The 19,476-nt window shown below is 36.8% G+C and overlaps 1 protein-coding gene and 1 non-coding gene across 18 annotated transcripts in view; one reads left to right on the forward strand and one right to left on the reverse strand.

Moving 5' to 3' along the window:
- PRRC2C (proline rich coiled-coil 2C) overlaps nt 1-19,476 on the forward strand; it is a 94,876-nt gene that overhangs the window by 18,600 nt on the left and 56,800 nt on the right. For 12 of the 17 annotated variants that reach the window (XM_069545626.1, XM_069545616.1, XM_069545632.1 and 9 more), the window contains exons 2-9: nt 9,253-9,418; nt 10,314-10,491; nt 12,043-12,152; nt 13,237-13,362; nt 14,925-15,145; nt 17,936-18,018; nt 18,688-18,821; nt 18,902-18,989. In XM_069545626.1, coding sequence (XP_069401727.1) covers nt 9,307-9,418; nt 10,314-10,491; nt 12,043-12,152; nt 13,237-13,362; nt 14,925-15,145; nt 17,936-18,018; nt 18,688-18,821; nt 18,902-18,989 — 1,052 coding nt within the window. In that variant the 5' untranslated portion in view covers nt 9,253-9,306. The remainder of the gene's footprint in view (nt 1-9,252; nt 9,419-10,313; nt 10,492-12,042; nt 12,153-13,236; nt 13,363-14,924; nt 15,146-17,935; nt 18,019-18,687; nt 18,822-18,901; nt 18,990-19,476) is intronic. The other 5 variants (XM_069545619.1, XM_069545623.1, XM_069545630.1 and 2 more) reach the window with 3 other exon arrangements.
- On the reverse strand, nt 6,344-6,415 carry TRNAS-AGA (transfer RNA serine (anticodon AGA)). The gene has a single exon. It is a non-coding gene; the product is annotated as a tRNA-Ser (tRNA).

Raw genomic sequence — 19,476 nt, forward strand, 5'->3', positions numbered from 1 at the left:
TGTTAACATAAAATTTGACTCCTTGATTCCTTGTCCTTCACTCCTCTTTCCTACACTCCTGTGTCCAGTCTCCATTTTTCAGCCATGGCCTACCTCTTGTCCTAGGTTGTGACAGTCTGGTATCCTCATATTCCACATATGAGCCCCTGCAATCCATTCTCCACGTTCTTGCCAGAATGATACATATATTTTTGGCCATGCCAAGAGGCTTGTGGGGATCTCAGTTCCCCCACCAGGGATTGAACCTGGGCCACAGCAGTGACAGTGCCGAATCCTAACCCCAGGACCACCAGGGAACTCCCAGAATATCTTTAAAACAAAAAGCCTCTACTCAGAGTTCATTTGCTTCAAAGATAAAATTTTAAATCCTAATGGTCATCCAGCCAATCCTCCCTTTCTTAATAGCTTCCACTTCACCACTTTTTTGTTTTTGAACATGATTAGCATATCAGTGTGGGAGGACCTTTGCATTTGTGTTTTCTTAAGCCTTGAAGCTGCCTGCTTCTCTGTTAGATTCAAGTCAGAAGCTCTCTCTCTAGAGAGGCTGATAATGATCCACTCATCTAAAGTACTTTCAGTTCAGTTCAGTTCAGTCACTCAGTCGACTCTTTGCGACCCCATGAATTGCAGCACGCCAGGCCTCCCTGTCCGTCACCTGCCCTTTTGTACTTTCTCCTGTTGTCCTGTTTGGTTTTATTTACAGTATTTGTCATCATGTGAAATGACTTTGATTACCTGTTATTTGAGTTATCAAACTGAAAAGATCTGTGAGAGCAGATTCTTAGCTCTTATATCTCCAGTTCAGTAATGTTTCAAAATATGGATCACTTAATGACTGACCTTACCACATACCATATCATAGTGAATATCCTTATGTGTATGTATTTTACACGTTAGACTTCAGTTTAGAACGCAGCAGCACAGCTTAAAACATTCTTAGTTCCCAAGCCTTGCAAAACAGGCCACAGACTGGATTTAGCCATAGGCCCTAGTTTGCCAAAGCCTGCATTTAGTTCACTGTAAATAGCATGTGAATTGTCTCTGTTTAATGTCAGAATTCTCTTGTGAAATCACCTGGGCCAGACACTGTTTGAGGATGGGCAGTTTTTGAACAAAGTTGTTTTTTTTTTTTTTCTCCTTTATTGTTTTTGCCTGTTTATCTTCAGCCAAATCTGGTAATTTCTATTTTCCTAGAAAATACTTATTTCAGAGCATTCTCTTCGTGTGTGTATTTTATTGTATTTATCTCATTCTTCTTAGTGTTTAACTTAAAATTAGAGTGATTCAGCTAATTTCTATATTATTTTTTCCAAAAGAGTCAGCTCTTGAATTTATCAGTTATTATTATTCTGTTTTTTAATTTGATTTTTCTTTTCTGCTCTTTTTGAGGTAACTTAAAATGATTTGTCTGGTAACGAAAGTACTTAAGAGCATTCCTTTCAGTTATATGATGTTTGACAAGAGATGTGTTTATTTTTCATTTCCAGTTGATTTTCTTGTATGTTTCTAGTTTTGTCCTTTGGTTAACTTTATAGCCACAAGAATCTTAAACTGCTTTCTTACCAATTCCAGGAACAAAAACAGTTTGTTGATTTCTTGTTTATTATGTTCTGACATTTTCTTTTGCTCCAGTATTAGCCCTATTTTTACATTGTTCTTCATTATTCCTTATCAGGCCTACCGATTCCAATTTCATATCTTGCCTCCCTGCTGTCCCCATCTTCTTCACTTGTACAAATTAAAAACTCTATTTTATGTCTCCTATACTTGTAATACTCTGCTTCTGACATTTCTGTTTGCCTTGTGGGGTGGGGGGAGGTTCCCCACACCAAGCAATTAGATTCTCCAGCCGTTTTCCAGGTGTCTTAAAATCTAACACATTTCTGACCTAGGTACCTGGAGATGGCATCACATCCCAAAGATTAGTATAGGCTCAGTCGCACAAGACTGTCCCTTATCCCAACACTTCAGATGCCCGTCGAAAGTCCAGATTGTTACCCATGCTTCTGACTGGCAGGCTGGCTATAAATCGGGTTTGATTAATTTGCTAGAGCAGTTCACAGAGTCCAGGAAAACAATTTACTTATTAGATCACCAGTTTATTACAAAGTATTAAAGACTCTTTGTGACCCCATGGACTGTAGCCCACCAGGCTCCTCTGTCTATGGAATGCTCCAGGCAAGAATACTGGAGTGGGTTGCCATGCCCTCCTCTAGCAGATCTCCCCAACCCAGGAATCAAACCCAGGTCTCCTACTTGCAGGTGGATTCTTTACTGTCCAAGGCACCAGGGAAGCCCTCTCTTTCTTAATTTGCCCTGGTAGATTTGCATGGTAATACTCTTGTTTGCTTTCAATCTAGAGGGCCTTGATCTTTTTAAAAATATTTTTATTGACAAGTAATAAACTGTACATACTTAAAGTGAAGTATTTGATATTTTGCATATACACATCATGAAACTTACCACAGTCAAGATAAGGAACATATCAATAAAAATTCCTTCTGTTCCTACCCATTTCCTGTACCATAGATATGTTTGCATTTTGTAGAGTCGACTACAATGTAAAAATTGAGAATTACATTTTATTTGGTGAACAAAACTGAAGACTTAAGTCTGGAAGTTAGCTTCTCAGGTGGCTCTTAGAAATCAAAGAGGTAAGGGAGGAACCAGGATAAATAGAAATTTTACAAAGAAACCCAGGTAGTTGGAACATCGAAAAATTACTTTTAATTAAAGGAAACCAGACATCTCAAGTTAATGAACTTAATGTTTTTCTATGTATGATTCAAGGGTCTGGGCCCATTGAAATCATTCCTTTTATATGCACCTTAACTCTCTTGGGCCAGTGTCCTCCTCTTCTTCATCCTGAATCCCCTCAGGGTGCACAGTTGGCGTTGGCAGCTGTAGCTGCTGGCTTGATGGCAGTAACATCCTTTGTTTACTGATAATGGAAGGCAATATTTTTCATCCAGAGTTGAATTCTGTATATAGTGCATATGTTGGAAATCTAGCTTCTCTCTGCATAATCACTTTGAGATTTATCCATGTAGTTACATTTACCAGTAATACATTCTTTTTTACTGCTTGAATATTCATTTCTTTTATGTATATACAACAATATGGTTTTCCAGTCACCTGTTGGTAAACAGTTGGGTTGTTTTCAGTGTTTGCCTGTTACAAATAAAACTATGAACCAGAGTCCAAGTCTGAGTCTTCATATGGACATATGGACAATCACATATGGAATTGTGATTGTGTGGTTGTTGGATGTTTTTTCTTCTCTAAGGACCTCCAAACTGTTTTCCCAAATGGTTATAACATTTTACACCCCCGTGAGCAGACTTTGCGAGTTCCATTTCTTCCACATCCTTATCAACAGTTGCTTTAATCTGTAGTTTTTGCCAATACAGTAGAAGTATAGAGGTATCTTACTGTGGTTTAAATTTGAATTTCCCAGATACTGAAATGCTGAGCATCTTTCCATGTGTTTATTTGCCACTTATGTATCTCTGGTGTCAAATCCTGTGCCCTTTAAAAAACAACTGGATTAGGTCTGAGAGTTCTGTACATGTTCTAGATAAAAGTCTTTCGTCAGATACATGATTTGCGGATGTTTTTTTCCCAGAGAGTAGCTTGCATTTTCATTCTCAACAGTGAGAACTTTCGAAAGGCAAAAGTCCAATTCAGAAATTCCTCCTTTTATGGATTGTGTTCCCCACCCACCATGTGGCTTGTTCCCAGACCATGGATGGAATGCATGCCCTCAGCAGTGAAAGTTTAGAGTCCTAACTACTGGACTGCCAGGGAATTCCCTATAGATTGTGCTTTTAGAGTACTAAGCAGTCTTTATATAATGTAATCCAGAGTCGCAAAGATTTTCTCCTATGTTTTTTCTAAAAGTTTTATAGTTTCAGGTTTTACATTTTGTCTGTGTCTGTAGTTCTTTTCTTTTTTAATAGTTATTCACATATGATACTGTGTAAGTTTAAGGTGAATGGTGATTATGGCTGTAGCATTAGCTAAACCCTCCACAAATCACATGCATAATTATCATTACTTTGAGTGTGGTGACAGCATTTAACATCTTAGCAGCTTTGCGATACATATACAGTATTGTTGACTGTAATCATAACGCTGTACATTAGCTCTCCAGAACTTAACCCATCTTTTTTTTTTTTTTTAAATTTTATTTGATTTTTTGCTACTCTGGGTCTTTGTTGCTGCCCATGGACTTTCTCTAGTTACGGTGAGCAGGTTCTTATTGTGATGCTTTCTCTTGTTGCGGAGCACAGGCTCTAGGGCACGAGGGCTTCAGTAGTTATGGCACGTGGTGCCCTATGGCATGTGGAATCTTCCTGGACCAGGGATCAAGCTCATGTCCCCTGCATTGACAGTTCGATTCTTGACCACTGGACCACCTGGGAAGTTCACAATTCTATATATAAGTGACATCATATAGTATATGTCTTTTTCTTTCTGACTTCACTTAGTATGACAGTCTCCAGGTCCACCCACCCATGTTTCTGCAAGTGGCATTGTTTCATTGCTTTTTATGCCTGAGTAGTGTTTCATTGTGTATATGTATATCTTATCCATTCATCTGTTGGTGGACATTTAGGTTGCTGCCGTTTCTTGGCTATTGTAAATAGGGCTGGTATGAAGTAGCGGGGGTTGGGGAGCATGTGTGTTTTCACACTAGACTTTTCTTGGCATATATGCCTAGGAATGGGATTGCTAAAAGTGCCCACACGTAACTGGCAAACCATGATGGTGCAGTTGGCTTTTCTCATGAATCCAGCATTGTTTATGGCTACAAATTCTTTGTCTTTAGAAATGCATACTCTCTTATAGAAATGGATACATTGTGATAGTTTCATCTTTGAATTATCTTTTGATAATTATCATTTGTACTAGCTTCAGTCATGCGTATTAATGATTTACTTTTTGGGAGAGTTAGTTGGTACTGTAAAGCTTTCTTGGGTTTTATATTAGAGAGACTCATATGCATATGAAAGAATAAATTCTCTGTTCTGTTGGCCCGAGAATTTGACTCTGTCCATCTTTCTTACCTCAGAATACATCCAGTATGTATTTGGTTTATCTGTTTGGTGAAAGAGCATGCACTGAAGGGAGTACCATAGAGGCAGTAGTTGGTTAATAGTGGAAGAAGAAACTCTGTACAGAAGTTTGATCTTTAAAAAAAGAACTACTTAGTATATTTTCTGGAATTTTTCTTTTTCTTTGTATTTGGAAATTCCTTATAATTTATAAGACATTTTTTATTTCATTTTACTTTTAAGTAGGAAAATTAAAGTTCATTTTGTGATTTTTTTTTTTTTCCCCAAGCTCTAAATGTTTTGTGATGACTGAATTGAATTAGATATTCTATTACCCTATGGTTAAATTGTGTTAATGTTACTTTGTTTTCCTTGTGTAAACATATGGACAGGCTGAACTGCCCTAACTTGTTAGTTTTGTTTATTTATAAAATTGAGCATTTCAATACATTTGCTTAGTGGTATTATTTCTCTAGTGAATTGTCTGTTAACATAGCATTAATAATTAAAATTGGGTTTCTTCAAGTTTTTTCTTCAGTTTGTGAGCTCTTGTATAACATTTGCATTTTGTCAAATGTTGAGATATTTTTCCTGTTGACTCAGCTTTGTGGGGGTTTAATTATGCTGGGTCTTCTATGTAGTACATGGGCAGTGAGTGGACTTAATTGTCCTTTGGCACGTGGGATCTTAGTTCTGCGACCAGAGATTGAACACTTGTCCCTTTCATTGGAAGGTGGATTCTTAACTACTGGACCATTAGGGAAGCCCCCCAACTTAATTTTTATTTATTTATTTATTTTTAATTGGAGGATAATTGCTTTACAATATTGTGGTTTCTGCCATGTGTTAACATGAATCAGCATATGAATCAACATACGAATAGGTATATGTTCCCTCCCTCTTAAACCTCTCCTCCACCTCCCACCCCACCCTATCCAACCCCTCTAGGTTGTCACAGAGCACCCATTTTGAGCTCCCTGCGAATTTGTGGTAATTGTACGTTTCAGTACTACTCTCTCAATTCATATCCTCTCCTCCCCGCCTCTCCAGTTCCTCACATGCTTTGTAAACATTTGGTTGGTCTGCATCTGAAACGCTTAATGTGAAGTAGATGCCTGTGTTCCAGGTAAAGTTGAAACACTGTTCAAAACGAAGTGAAGTGAAATCGCTCAGTCGTGTCCGACTCTTTGTGACCCCATAGACTGTAGCCTACCAGGCTCCTCTGTCCATGGGATTTTCCAGGCAATAGAACTGGAGTGGATTGCCATTTCCTTCTCCAGGGGATCTTCCCAGCCCAGGGCTCGAACCTGGGTCTCCTGCATTCTAGACAGACGCTTTACCGTCTGAGCCACCAGGGAAGTCAAAACAAAGGAGAAATGTAAACAGGCAGTGGGATTCTTTAGGAACACAGAATTCTGTGCTGGAGATACAAATTTGACATACACAGTTGGTAGTTGAAGCCTTAGAAGTGGGTGGGATTTCCTGCAGACAAATTTAGAAGGAGAAAGAAAGTGGTGAGAGGATGGGTAACACAGAAGGAAGGATTGGTCTTTGATGGAATGTAAGGAAAGGTACACTTCCTTTATTGCAGTGATTCTGAAGACTGCTTAAATGTTTAGAATTGCCTGAGGAGCATTTTCAAAATAAGAATGGATAATCAGACCCCACCTCACAACTCTAGAAACTGGTATGTTTTAAAATCCCCAAGTGATTTTAATTTGCAGCAAGGATTAAGGACCACTGCTTAGCATATATATGAAGATGAAAGTCGCTCAGTCATGTCACCTGAGCCACTAGGGAAGCCCAGGAATACTGGAGTGGGTAGCCTATCCCTTCTCAAGCGGATCTTTCCGGCCCAGGAATCAAACAGGGGTCTCCTGCCTTGAAGGCAGAATCTTTTACCAGCTGAGCTACCAGGGATGCCCTAGCATATATACATGGTTATAGTAAATCATTATATCTTGAACTTTTGTGGGTTTTTTTTTTTTTTTCACAATCACTGGGAGGGCTTTTTAAAGCACAGTGGTCTTATCCTCAGTTTGATTCAGTAGGTATGACTTTGATCCTGAGAATTTGCATATCTAACAAGTTTCTAGATGATCCTGAGAACCACTTTCAACAACAGGTGAAGGAAAGGCAACCCTTCGGAAAGATGGATGTAGATGCAGGTGGGCTTGTAGGTTTGCCCTAAGGAAATTTAAGTTTCTTAATGTTATTGCTTTTTTTATGATGTAGGCAGGTGAGGGTCTCCATTAGTAGTTGTGGTATTAAGAGAAGTTTGGAGATTGTTAGGTGTTAAATTGCCATCAAATGAGGGTGAAAGAAGTTGACAGTTTTTATTTTACACAAGTTACCTTATTTTCACCTGAAGAAAGATACCCTTGAATCTTAATTTTGTCATCTAGTGAATATGCAGTCTCCTTTTTTGTCACTGGAGAGGAATATTCTTCCTGTATATCTTTGTCCATGTTATTGGTAAAAATATGTCAACAAGAGAGATTCTCGTGAGTATAGCTGTCTTCACACTGTCATCATTAGCACCCTTGGGATAAAATTAATTATATACATGTTAAATCCCTGGTGGCTCAGATGGTAAAGCGTCCGTCTACAATGCGGGAGACCTGGGTTCGATCCCTGGGTCGGGAAGAATCCCTGGAGAAGGAAATGGCAACCCACTCCAGTACTCTTGCCTAGAAAACCCCACGGATGGAGGAGCCTGGTGTCCATGGGGTCGCAAAGAGTCAGACACGACTGAGCAACTTCACTTCACTTGCACCTATGATTGCAAGCGATCTGTATGTTAATGTAGTTCTTTTGGTTGCAGGTGAGTGGTTTACACAGTTTATTTCAAATTGTAAATGTATACTTGGAGAAGCTAAGTAATTAGTTATAGGAGACAGCATGGTATAAACCGACTGACCAGTAGCCTTGATTTCAAAGCCAGTCTCGTTTATCTATGAACATCAGTTTCGTCATCTGTAAAACCAGAATACTAACTGTATCATAACATTTTTAGTCTAAAATGAGATAATAGATGTGAAGATTACAGATAAACTTTATGGCACTACGTGAATACTGTATGTTAGTTGATATGAATGTAAAATCATCCCTCTGGATGTGATGCTTATTCTGTAATTGACAAATGTAAAACCAGTGCATGAAAGGATCTTTATGATGATAGGATCTACTCAGGCATTCCTTGACTTTGAATGCTTTTTGCATTATATCCTGTTCTGTAATCTTCAGCTCCCATGCTTATAGCTATTGTTGGTTTCTTGTTAGATTCACTACCTCCTGCCCTACTTCTACTCTCAAAACAAATAAAGCAAACATGCACAGAAAAAGAAACAATTCCTAAGATTGAAATGTATACCTTAATAAATTGAAGAGAAATAGTATGAGAACTAATCAGTATCTCCTCCCCTGTGTATTACTAGGCTAGTTTTTAATTAGGGTATATTAATTCCAAAGATGAACATTCTCTTTGTATATGAATGTTCATTAAAGTACTCTTTACTTCTCGTATACAGAGACTTTTGACAAGTGTACACTATTTCTTTTTCTTTTTTACACTATTTCTTGAACACTTACTCTAGTGAAATAGAATACTGTGTCTTAGATTTATGAGGGAGTGTTCTACCCTTTGCAGAATGCAGAGAAAATAGAATGTTCTTTCTATTCTAGACTGTTAAACAAATAAAAGATTCTTGTTAGACACATATTGCCTGAAAACACAGGCATGCAGTTTATAAGAAGAGGATGTTATCCTTCTGTCACATTTGGATTCCATATGTGTAAGCTGATCATGCCAGTCATCTCAGTCCTATTAGGTTGAATATTTGTTTATTAGATAGAAAGACATTCTCCATCGATTAACTGTAGTTCAACTGTTCATCTCAGTATGGCTTAAAACCCTTATTCTCTGTAGAATAGTTAAGTGGTTACAAACCATAAATAATATACTCACCAAGCACACGGCAGTTTATTTTGATTAACTTTGTCACATGTTGGTTGTTGGAATTTTACAGTATTAAACAGGCTCATGAAATTATTATTAATGTGAGTTATTAAAGAATGATTTAACATCTCGTTTTTATTTTTCAGAATTTCTGTGATCATTTGAATTTACTAAGTTTTTAGTAAACTAATTCTAAAATGTTCCTCCTTATTTCTCTTTCTTCTGTTAATCTTACAGACTGATTTTAAAGGGTGTGGCAGAAGGTTCTAGACTCGATGAGTTTCCACCGAAATGTCGGAGAAGTCAGGCCAGAGCACGAAAGCAAAGGATGGGAAAAAGTATGCGACACTCAGTTTATTTAATACTTACAAGGGTAAATCATTAGAAACTCAGAAAACCACAGGTGAGTAAAATCAAGTAGCTTTTATGTTTTTTGTAATTTTCATGGTTTCATTTTATTACTCTAAGTGATAAACTAGAGCTATTGCTGTTAGGATCTAGGCAAACCTGTGTTAAAGCAGCCCTGTTTGTATTGGGCTTTTTATGTACATACATATTTTTGAGGGGATATGAAGTTTTTAAAGTTAAAAGTTTATAAATGTTTTAAAATATGTTTGTTTTTTTCCAGTTTGTTGTCAGCAGAAAATAAGTTAAACTATATGGTTCCAAAGGGGAGACTTGGTTAATGAGATTAATAGGTATAAAGCTAAAATTATTTTAATCAAGTGTAGTTGATTTACAGTGTTTGTTAATTTGTGCTGTATAGCAAAGTGGTTCAGTTATACATATATATACATTTTTTATATTATTTTCCATTACAATTTATCACAGTATATTGAATACAGAAGGACTTTGTTTCTCCATTCTATATATACTAATTTGCATTTGCTGATCCCAAACTCCCATTTCACCCACTTCCCCTGGGCAACCACATGTCGGTCCTATATGTCTGTGAGATTGTTTTGTATCATATTTATTGTTTCACGTATGAAGTTTTGAGTTTAAAATCAGTTCCTTGGGGAAAAGTACAAAACAGCACTTTCAGTGTTTTCTTTTTTGTAGTTTATAGAGTTAGTTCATCTGTTAGAATTTTTCAAGCATCTGTTCAGTGACTTGATAGTTAAATTTGAATACAACTTCTATCTTGGGTTATGTTGCAGGTTTGTGGCTTAGTTTTACATTTTGTTTCTTAAAATAATAGAAAATAATAGCCCAAGATTCCCATTAATTCCTATTGTCTTTTGTGTTGTTTTAAGAATAAAATAGTTACTAAGAAAGTTGATGTTACTGATCTTTAGTTGCAGCTCGCCATGGATTACAGAGTCTTGGAAAAGTTGGTATTTCTCGGCGTATGCCTCCACCTGCTAACCTCCCAAGTCTCAAAGCAGAAAACAAAGGCAATGATCCTAATGTGAACATTGTACCTAAAGACGGCACAGGATGGGCATCAAAACAAGAGCAACACGAAGAAGAAAAGTAAGTCGAAGTCTACTAAAAAATGAAATCATTCCCCATTCTTTATGTTTGAGTCCCTTCTATGTGCTAGGTGTTATGCTATGTGTATTACATATATCATGCCCTTTAAAATGTTTTATATATGGTCAGCTCTTGTGTAATTTTTACTAGGAGTGGGTTTAGTGGCAGTATTTTCAGGTGTCAGAATAGGACAGATGACAGGAATACTGATCATAAGTTTCCTTTTATCGTACACTGTGTTAGGCTCCCTCCTATTCCTTACCAAATCAGGCATTCTCTTTCTATGATTTAAGAGCTGATTCTGTTAAATAATTTCCACAAAGCTTAGAGTTCCTGTCTGCCTCATTGAAACTACCTGATGTACATCATAGGTAATCAAGTAATACTATTTGAATGAATAAAGAATTAACAAGAAAACTGGCATGGAATTAGTAATGTCCCTCTTAATCATAATTCATTCAATAAGTATACAGTATTCTGTGTCAAGAATGATGCAGGGTTCTTGGTTTATTGAACGACCAAGCCAAGTAGTGGTAATTTTTAAAAATAAGACAAGAAAATGAGTACTTGATACTTTTTGTCTATAACTGTTACTAAAGCTCTGTATTCTGGAGAGCTTTATATGATAAATGCTACTACTTGGGTGAAGCTTATCAAAGGCTTATTGTTCTCTACTTCTTAGTTAATAGAATTATTTTGTAGTAGCAAGTCAGTTTTAGGTCTGAGTATACGAGAAATATATTGCATTTCTTAAGTCTGTTAACTGTTTTATTTTTAAGCCTTAACTCATTGCAAGGATTGAATGAAACTGTGAAAGTTAAGTCGCTTAGTCATGTCCAACTCTGAGACCCCATGGATTGTAGTCTACCACACTCCTCTGTCCATGGGATTTTCCAGGCAAGGGTACTAGAGTGGGTTACCATTTCCTTCTCCAGAGGATCTTCCCGACCCAGGGGTTGAACCCAGGTCTCCCACACTGTAGGCAGATGCTTTACCATCTGAGCCACCGGGGATGTCAGTTGAAACTGTAGACCCTTGTAAAACACGTTATACTCATGGGGACACATCAGTCAGGTTGCTATGACTTCTTTTGATTAACAGTAATATGTAGCGGTGAACCTATTGACTGCTGAATGGAGAGCTTGCTTATTAGCCTTAGCTCCTGGCTAATCCCACCAATCCAGACTGTATGTATGCCTGTAATGTTATTTCTAATTATAAATGTTTACTTCTTCAAAAGTAATTTTTGGTAGCTATGTTCAATAATGAGTGCTTCTATTTTTTTCTCTCTCTCTTCCTTCCTTCTTCCCTTCCTTTCCTTCCAAAATTAAAAACAAAGCTGTCATCTCCTTGGGTTATTCAAGGGTAGAAATAAAAGAGGACAAAAATAGCTGTACTTCTTTTAAAGGAATGTTGCAGAGAGAACGCATGGGGGGGTGCATCTGAGTAAATATGTAGCCAAAATCATTTGTATACAGAGTTAGCTTAAGTGAAATAATTATTTTGTTTAAACATACAATATCTGAAATAATGGATTCATATTTTTTTAAGAGCACCAGAAGTTCCACCAGCACAACCAAAACCTGGGGTTGCAGCTCCCCCAGAAGTAGCACCTGCTCCCAAATCATGGGCCAGTAACAAGCAAGGTGGGCAAGGAGATGGTAAGTAGACATTAGCTGGGGAAACTGGTTAGGCTTGATAGTTACTGAACAGCCATACAGAAGATAAGGGGCAAATTATACTGTTTTGGCAGGGGCAGAGAACACTGTCAAAAGAAATTATTAGACCCTTAAAAAAAAAGATCTTTTAAAAAAATCTTTTGGTCTAGTTAAGTTTCAGTATTAAGACCTATATATGAGCCAGTAATAGGAATCAAAGAAGTAGTCTTTAAGATACCCCAAGCCCCACATTACTCTGTCTTTACCCTCTGTAACCAGACAAAATCTTGTGCCTTCAGTTCTGAGACAGAAAATACCCAGACATTAATGTTGATTGCTGTAAACCATATTAATCTCCATGCGTGCCCTTCAGCCTTTCTTGTTTCAAGCATGCTACTCCCAGTTTCCACGGTAGAGAAGATCTAGGAGAATAGCCATCAAGGACAGTAGCTGTGATACTTCCCTCCCTGCTAGGAATGATGGACTCCCCAACAAAATATGATTTCCCCACTTGCAAATATGTCTGTAAAACATATAGAGAAACCCATCTAGGCCCTCAAGCTAATAAAGTCAGTTCTTTTAGTTTATGGAAGTGTAAAATAAATAGGCAGGCAGGTAGATAGGCAAATGAGTGAATAGTGAGGTGCCATCAGTATCTCAGCAGTTAAACAAAAACATCATAGCCTCACCATATTTATAGTGTTGACTCATAAATTCTGTTTTAGTAATGTTGTTTGAACTGGTTCTTAGTGTTATTTATTAGCAAAATAATTTAACTTGTGTTGAAAATGAAAGGAGTCATAATAAAAGAGAAACAGAAGTGAAACTCTACTTGTTTGCTGCACCAATTTTAATGAGTCTGCCAGAACGATGTCTGGCAGATGCCTTTCTCAGATTTTTTTTTTCTCCTCATGGCTGTTCATTAACTTTCCAAGGGATTCTAATTCTAGATAAATTGAAAATTTTATGGATATGAACAGTTACCATTGCAGTGTGGAATAAATTACCAAAAAAAGGAGAGAGCTCTGTCCTGGGAGAGTTTTTGTATTATCTTCAGTATTGTATGTATTTTTTTTTTAATGCGTAGGAATCCAGGTGAATAGTCATTTTCAACAAGAATTTCCTAGCCTACAGGCAGCTGGGGATCAGGAAAAAAAAGAAAAAGAAGCAAATGATGACAATTATGGACCTGGACCCAGTTTACGCCCACCAAGTAAGAATATTTTCTCTTAGTAAAAGTATAGAGTGAGATTATATTTGTGTTCTGTTTTGATATAACCTCCTGCCTGCTGCTGTTGTATGTAGTTTGAAAAGGCAGACAGTAACTATAGTTGATTGCCACTCAAGTTTGGTTTTTACATGAATAGCATCAGTTTAACTTGAGAATTTGTTGGAAGTATGTGTGTTGGGCCTCACACCCAACCTACTAAATCAAAAGTTAGCTTTTTAACAAAATGACTAGGGAACTTACATCAGTATTTGGTTATTTTTACAATAGTCAAAATTTTTATCAAACCTCCCCAATATGCAATGTTCATATATAAATTATGTCCATTCACTTGCTAATATTCAAGGATCCCTTGCTTTCTGAATTAAAACTGAGGAGCTAATTAATTTGAATAGTAAGAGATACTTGTATTATGTGCATTATAAAGCATAAACTAAAAATAGAAATGTAAAATCTTTGAGAGATTTTAAAATGTCTAATTAATTTTTTTTATTTTTTGTTATTGTTATGTGGTTGATGAGTTTATATTAGGAATAATAGTGTCAGCTCCACTATTTTCTTGTTTAATTTCTTTTCACCAGTTATCTGTTGCTGTGTAATGTATTTGGCAGCTTAAGATAACAAACTGAACTGGACATTTCAGTCTCTGACGGTTAGGAATCTGGCAGCCACTTAGCTGGGGGTTCTCTCTCTTCAAAATTACAGTGAAGCCCTCATCTGATGCTGGCCTGACTGGGGCTGCTGTGTCAAGCTCTCTCGTGGCTCGTTTGTGTGTGGGCAGCTTACAACATGACTTCCTCAGAAAAAATAAGGAGGGACAGACAGACATCTCTCACTCAAGATGGAAACCCCCAGGCTTTCATAGCCTGTTTTCAGAGAAGACCGCCAACACATCTATCTTACTGTACAGGTTGCACAGGCCAATCCTGGTACACAGTTGAGTGGACTACATCAGGTGTGAATAGAAGGAGTAGAGACCACTTGAACCAAACAGGGTTTCCTTGTAAAACCAATTATCTGTTTTATCTGGTTACGTGTAGTTGAATCGGGTTACACAGACACTGAATCTGTGCACTTGGGCACATGTAATAGGCAGTGATAGACGAAAAATGAATGAGAGCATGCATCACTATCAATCCTTTTGGGGTACAGAACTCCCTTCCCTCAGGACTGCTCTGGTATAACTGATTTTAATCTCTGTATCAAAAACTGGTGAAGCTTGATTGGGAATTCTTAATATTTTCTTCCCCAACCTCAGTGTTTGCTTCTGGAGGTAGCCTCTGAGGTATATCCTCTCTACTTTGGAAGTCACTGCTCTGACTCCCTAAACACCTTCAAAGCCTAGATATCTAGTACAAACTAGATTAGACTTTTACTGTTTCTTCACTATGCTTACTTGATTTCTAGTACAGAGTAGATTAGACTTTACTGTTCCTTCACTGTGCTTACTTGCTAAAATATTCTTGAAGTATGCCTCACTTGGTTGCACTCTGTTGCATTTTGAGATTTTCTTTGTCTTCTTATTTTCCTATCTCTTTTCACACCAGATGTTGCTTGTTGGAGAGATGGTGGTAAATCTGCTAGTTCATCTTTAACATCTGACCAAGATGAAAAGCCTGGCCAGGATGAAAGCACAGCTGGAGCATCAGAGCAAAGTGATATCCTCAAAGTGGTAGAAAAGAGGATAGCTTGTGGTCCTCCACAGGCTAAACTGAATGGACAGCAGCCTGCCCTTGCTTCGCAGTACAGAGCTATGATGCCTCCTTATGTGAGTATTGTTGAATCAGCAAGGGGCTAAATAAGAGGTTTTTGATCTGGATACCAAGGAAATATTTGGAATGGGGGAAAATTTAGGTCTTTATTTTCATTGACATCTAACTAAAAATTAACATTTCCTTCGATTATGAATTTAGGAATCAATCACAGCAGTACCTGAGTTTTACCCTTAATAGGCATCATAGGTATTTTCATATAACATTACATTAAGATACTGCAAATATTTTTTATACTCAGCATAATTCAAATTAGTGTTACTTATTGAAGCGTGCATGTTACCATATCACAAATTTTGTTTTTTAAATATCGTGACAGAATTTTAGTATAATTAATTTCTTAGTAATCCTGTGTTTTCAATTAGGCATTTAAAAACATTTTTATGAGATGAGGTCCATAGGATTTATCAGACTGCTAAAGGGGTTGTTCATGGCACAAAAAAGGTTAATACCTGCTCTAGTTCTAAAGTTTTTATTAATATACCTTTAAGTTTATTAATATACCTTTAAGTGTTTTTAAAATCTTTGTATAATGAAATATTTTTAACATTCAAAAATAGAAAGCATGAACTTTCTTCCACCCATATCTGCCATACATCTTCAACAGTTACCAATTTGTGGTACATCTTGCTTCACTTACATTTCTCACCATCTGGGATTACTAAGCAAATCCTAGTAGATCATCTCATCCATATATATTTTAGATTAGATTTTAAAAGAGGAAGACTAGGGGGAAATTCACAGTGCCGTTATCACACATATATTAAAAAAAATTCTTGAAATACTAAATCATTGTTCCAGTTTCCCTGATTATCTCTTAATTAGGATCCAGATACCATCTGTTCTTGAGATTGGTTGGTATTTTTCTTAGCAATTTTATTATCTATGATTATCTTTTCTTCCATCTCTTATTTTCTTTGGAGCATATCTATTACAGTTTGTTATCCCGTGGAGTTTCTCATAGTCTGGATTTTGCTGATTCTGTCCTTATAGTTTCATTTAATATATATTTCTGAGGGGACTTCCCTGGCAGTTCAGTGGTTCCACACTCCCAGTGCAGGGGGCACATGTTTGATCTCTAGTCAGAGAATTAGGTTCCACATGCCACACATTGCACCCCCACCTCAAAAAAAAAAGAACCTAAGAGTGGCAGGGGAAATTTAATTTTTGAAAGTATATATTACTATATATACTTCTGACCCCCGTATTTCCTATAAATTTGTTGCCCTCTTTTTGTTTGCTCTCAGTCTACTGTGAAATTATATGGTGAGTTACATGTATTCAAGTAAATAAATTTACGTTTTATTTAACCATTCTAAGAGAGAAGGAAATAAATTATTAGTACAATTGCTTGTTGAGTATTTTCTTTAATTGTTGGGGTGTATAATAAGGTCAGTCTTAGATGCTAACCTGACCTTGAGTAATGATTTGTATCCAAATACTTGTCTCCTGGTATTTTTCAAGTTGTGCTTCCAAGGACCCCTGAATTGCCAGATGTTGGGGTGGGATAAGGGAAGTTAAGAGGGAAGATCAAGTGAGCTCTGTTACCAGTTTCATCAATGAATTTATTCAAATAAAGTGTTTCACTAAACAAACATGTTTTAAAATATTATATATTGAGAAGTTGTTTCTACAATGTTTTTGAGGCAAATTCCTAAATTTTAAACATTTAACACCACATAAATTACTATCTATGCCTGAGTAATCAGAAGGATCTAATGCAACTTAACCTATGACCATTTGCCTCCAATCATCTATTTGCTAATTTCAGTGTGGAAGTGAGATGGAACCAAAAATTCTCTGGAGTATTCCCCAGACACAAAGCTTCCCCAGTTGAGTTTCAGCTGTTGCTTATCTTAATTAACTTTTGCTCCAACTCTGCTTAGAAATTTCTTCTTTACATAGCACAATCATATAAGCATAGCTTTTCTTCAATAATGAAGTAATTTCCTCATCTAATGGTTCTTTTGTTTTTAAAGAAAAACTAATCTATTTCAGGATATAAATTATGTATTTAAGGTAATACAATTTCATTTTTTTAAAACATAATTTAACCTGGATATGAGAAGAGTAAATAACCAAGCACTGCTTGACATTTCTTCCCTTAGAAACCATAGGATAATTCCCTTGGTATTACTAGTTGTCTTCATAAACTATCATACAAATTCTCCTAAAGTCAGATTCGCAGACCCAAGTTCCCATGGAGAGCATCATCTTTGGGCCTTTGTATGTAACTACTATCTGTGTAATAACTTGACTCAGAATCCACTTGTGCCCTACCCATAGAAAATCCCTCAATTAGCTGCCTCCCCACTTCCTCCCTCACCTTTCTCTGGTTATGGGCTATTCTTGTGTCTGAACTGAGTTCTTTACCAACAAATCTGCTCTCAGTTAATCTACCGAGACCGCATTAGGATGAGGTTTCACATTGTATCATTTCACATCTTTAAACTTGGTTAAGAAAATTGAAGTTTTCTGAGGTGCATGCATGTTGTGTTTGTTATATTTTCAGTTCTGTGCACAGTTATTTTTATGAAACTTTGTTAATGAGATAACAGAAGTTCTTAATATGATGTGTCCTAGTTCTTATCTCTTTGTAATGACTTGGTAGAGGCAGTAGTTTTATAAAAGGCTTGTTACTGACAGTGTTATCTATACCAGTAGATAAAATTCTATATTCACAGTGCTATTTAATCATTTCTATGTATTATAATTTCAGGCTTGGGTTAACTTTTTTTTTAATAACTTAGTAGCTAAATTTACCAATTTTTGTTTCCTTAATGCAGATGTTTCAGCAGTATCCTAGGATGGCCTATCCTCCTCTACATGGTCCCATGAGGTTTCCACCTTCTTTATCTGAAACAAACAAGTAAGACTATTAAATGATTAAAGTTTGCAGGGTATATGTATATATATATATGTGTATATATATATATATGCTTGTTAAAATTTTCAGGAGGTTGAGTAGATTGTGGGGATTTATTATTCTGTCTTCAAGGTACATTTGTCATCAACAAGTAATTGGTTGACTTTCATCAAGATAGAACAAAACTACTTTAATCTTCTAAAACATTAAATCATTTGACATAAAATACTGAAAACTGAAAATTGTGGCCCCCGAAATGGATGGCACTTGTTTACTCTTTCTTCCTTCCATGACGTTGATAACCCCCATTCTTTTTTTTAATTGTAAACCTTGAGCATCCTCCTGAATGATGATTTTCTTTCAAGTTCTTTATTTTCAGATGAGTAGTACTCTTAGCCATATAGACTTCTAATGTATATTTGTTGTATTTTAAATGCTTGAAAATTTTGCTGTTAAATATCTGCATAAGAAATATCATTATGTATTGTCTTAAATTTGTGTGTTAATCTTACAGTCTCTTCATACACATGTCAGTGCAGAATACTTTGTATATCATCATGTAGAAAGCATTAATGTTGAATTGAAATTAACTAAATTCCAATCTTTTACTATTTTCCTAATTTAGTATCATTAATTAGTATCCTTTTTCCCTCATAACCTGTCACTGCTTAGAGGCCTTCGAGGAAGAGGCCCACCTCCTTCATGGGCCTCTGAGCCTGAACGTCCCTCCATCCTTAGTGCGTCAGAGCTAAAGGAGCTTGATAAATTTGATAACCTAGATGCTGAAGCTGACGAAGGTTGGGCAGGTAGGAGACAAGATTAGTAAAGCATTTTTAGATTTTATACACTTTGAAACAGTCAGTCTGAATTCTCCTTAATTTAATAGGTGCTCAGATGGAAGTGGATTATACAGAACAGCTGAATTTCAGTGATGATGATGAGCAAGGAAGTAGTAGTCCTAAAGAAAACAGCAGGTAAGGTGTGATATCTGTTACTAATAACAGTGTGAATTTGTTAATGTAACGTGGGCCATTTATTTAATTTTATTTTTGTCTGCTCTGGGTCTTTGTTGCTCACAGGCTTTCTCTAGTTGTGGCGAGCAGGCGCTGTTCTCTAGTCGTGCACTGACTTCTCTTTGCAGTGGCAGCTTCTGTTACAGGGCACGGGCTCTGGAGAGTGCGGGCTTCAGTAGTTACGGCCTATGGGCTTAGTTGCCCCTTGGCATGTGAAATCTTCCTGGACCAGGGAGTCCAGGAAGTGAGTCCCTGTCCCCTGCAGTGGCAGTTGGATTCTTAAGGACTGGACCACCAGGGAAATCCCGTAAGAGCCATTTATGCAAAGAGTTTTCATTAATAGGTATTTCCTCCCTGCTTATAGAATTTCTACGTTCTACTCTGAGGATTTTTACTGAGTGGGAAGGTGATTGATGAGCCAAATTTTCAAAGTATGAATAATCAAGAA

The sequence above is a fragment of the Ovis canadensis genome, chromosome 12 (assembly GCF_042477335.2).
Source record: "Ovis canadensis isolate MfBH-ARS-UI-01 breed Bighorn chromosome 12, ARS-UI_OviCan_v2, whole genome shotgun sequence".
NCBI lineage: Eukaryota > Metazoa > Chordata > Mammalia > Artiodactyla > Bovidae > Ovis > Ovis canadensis.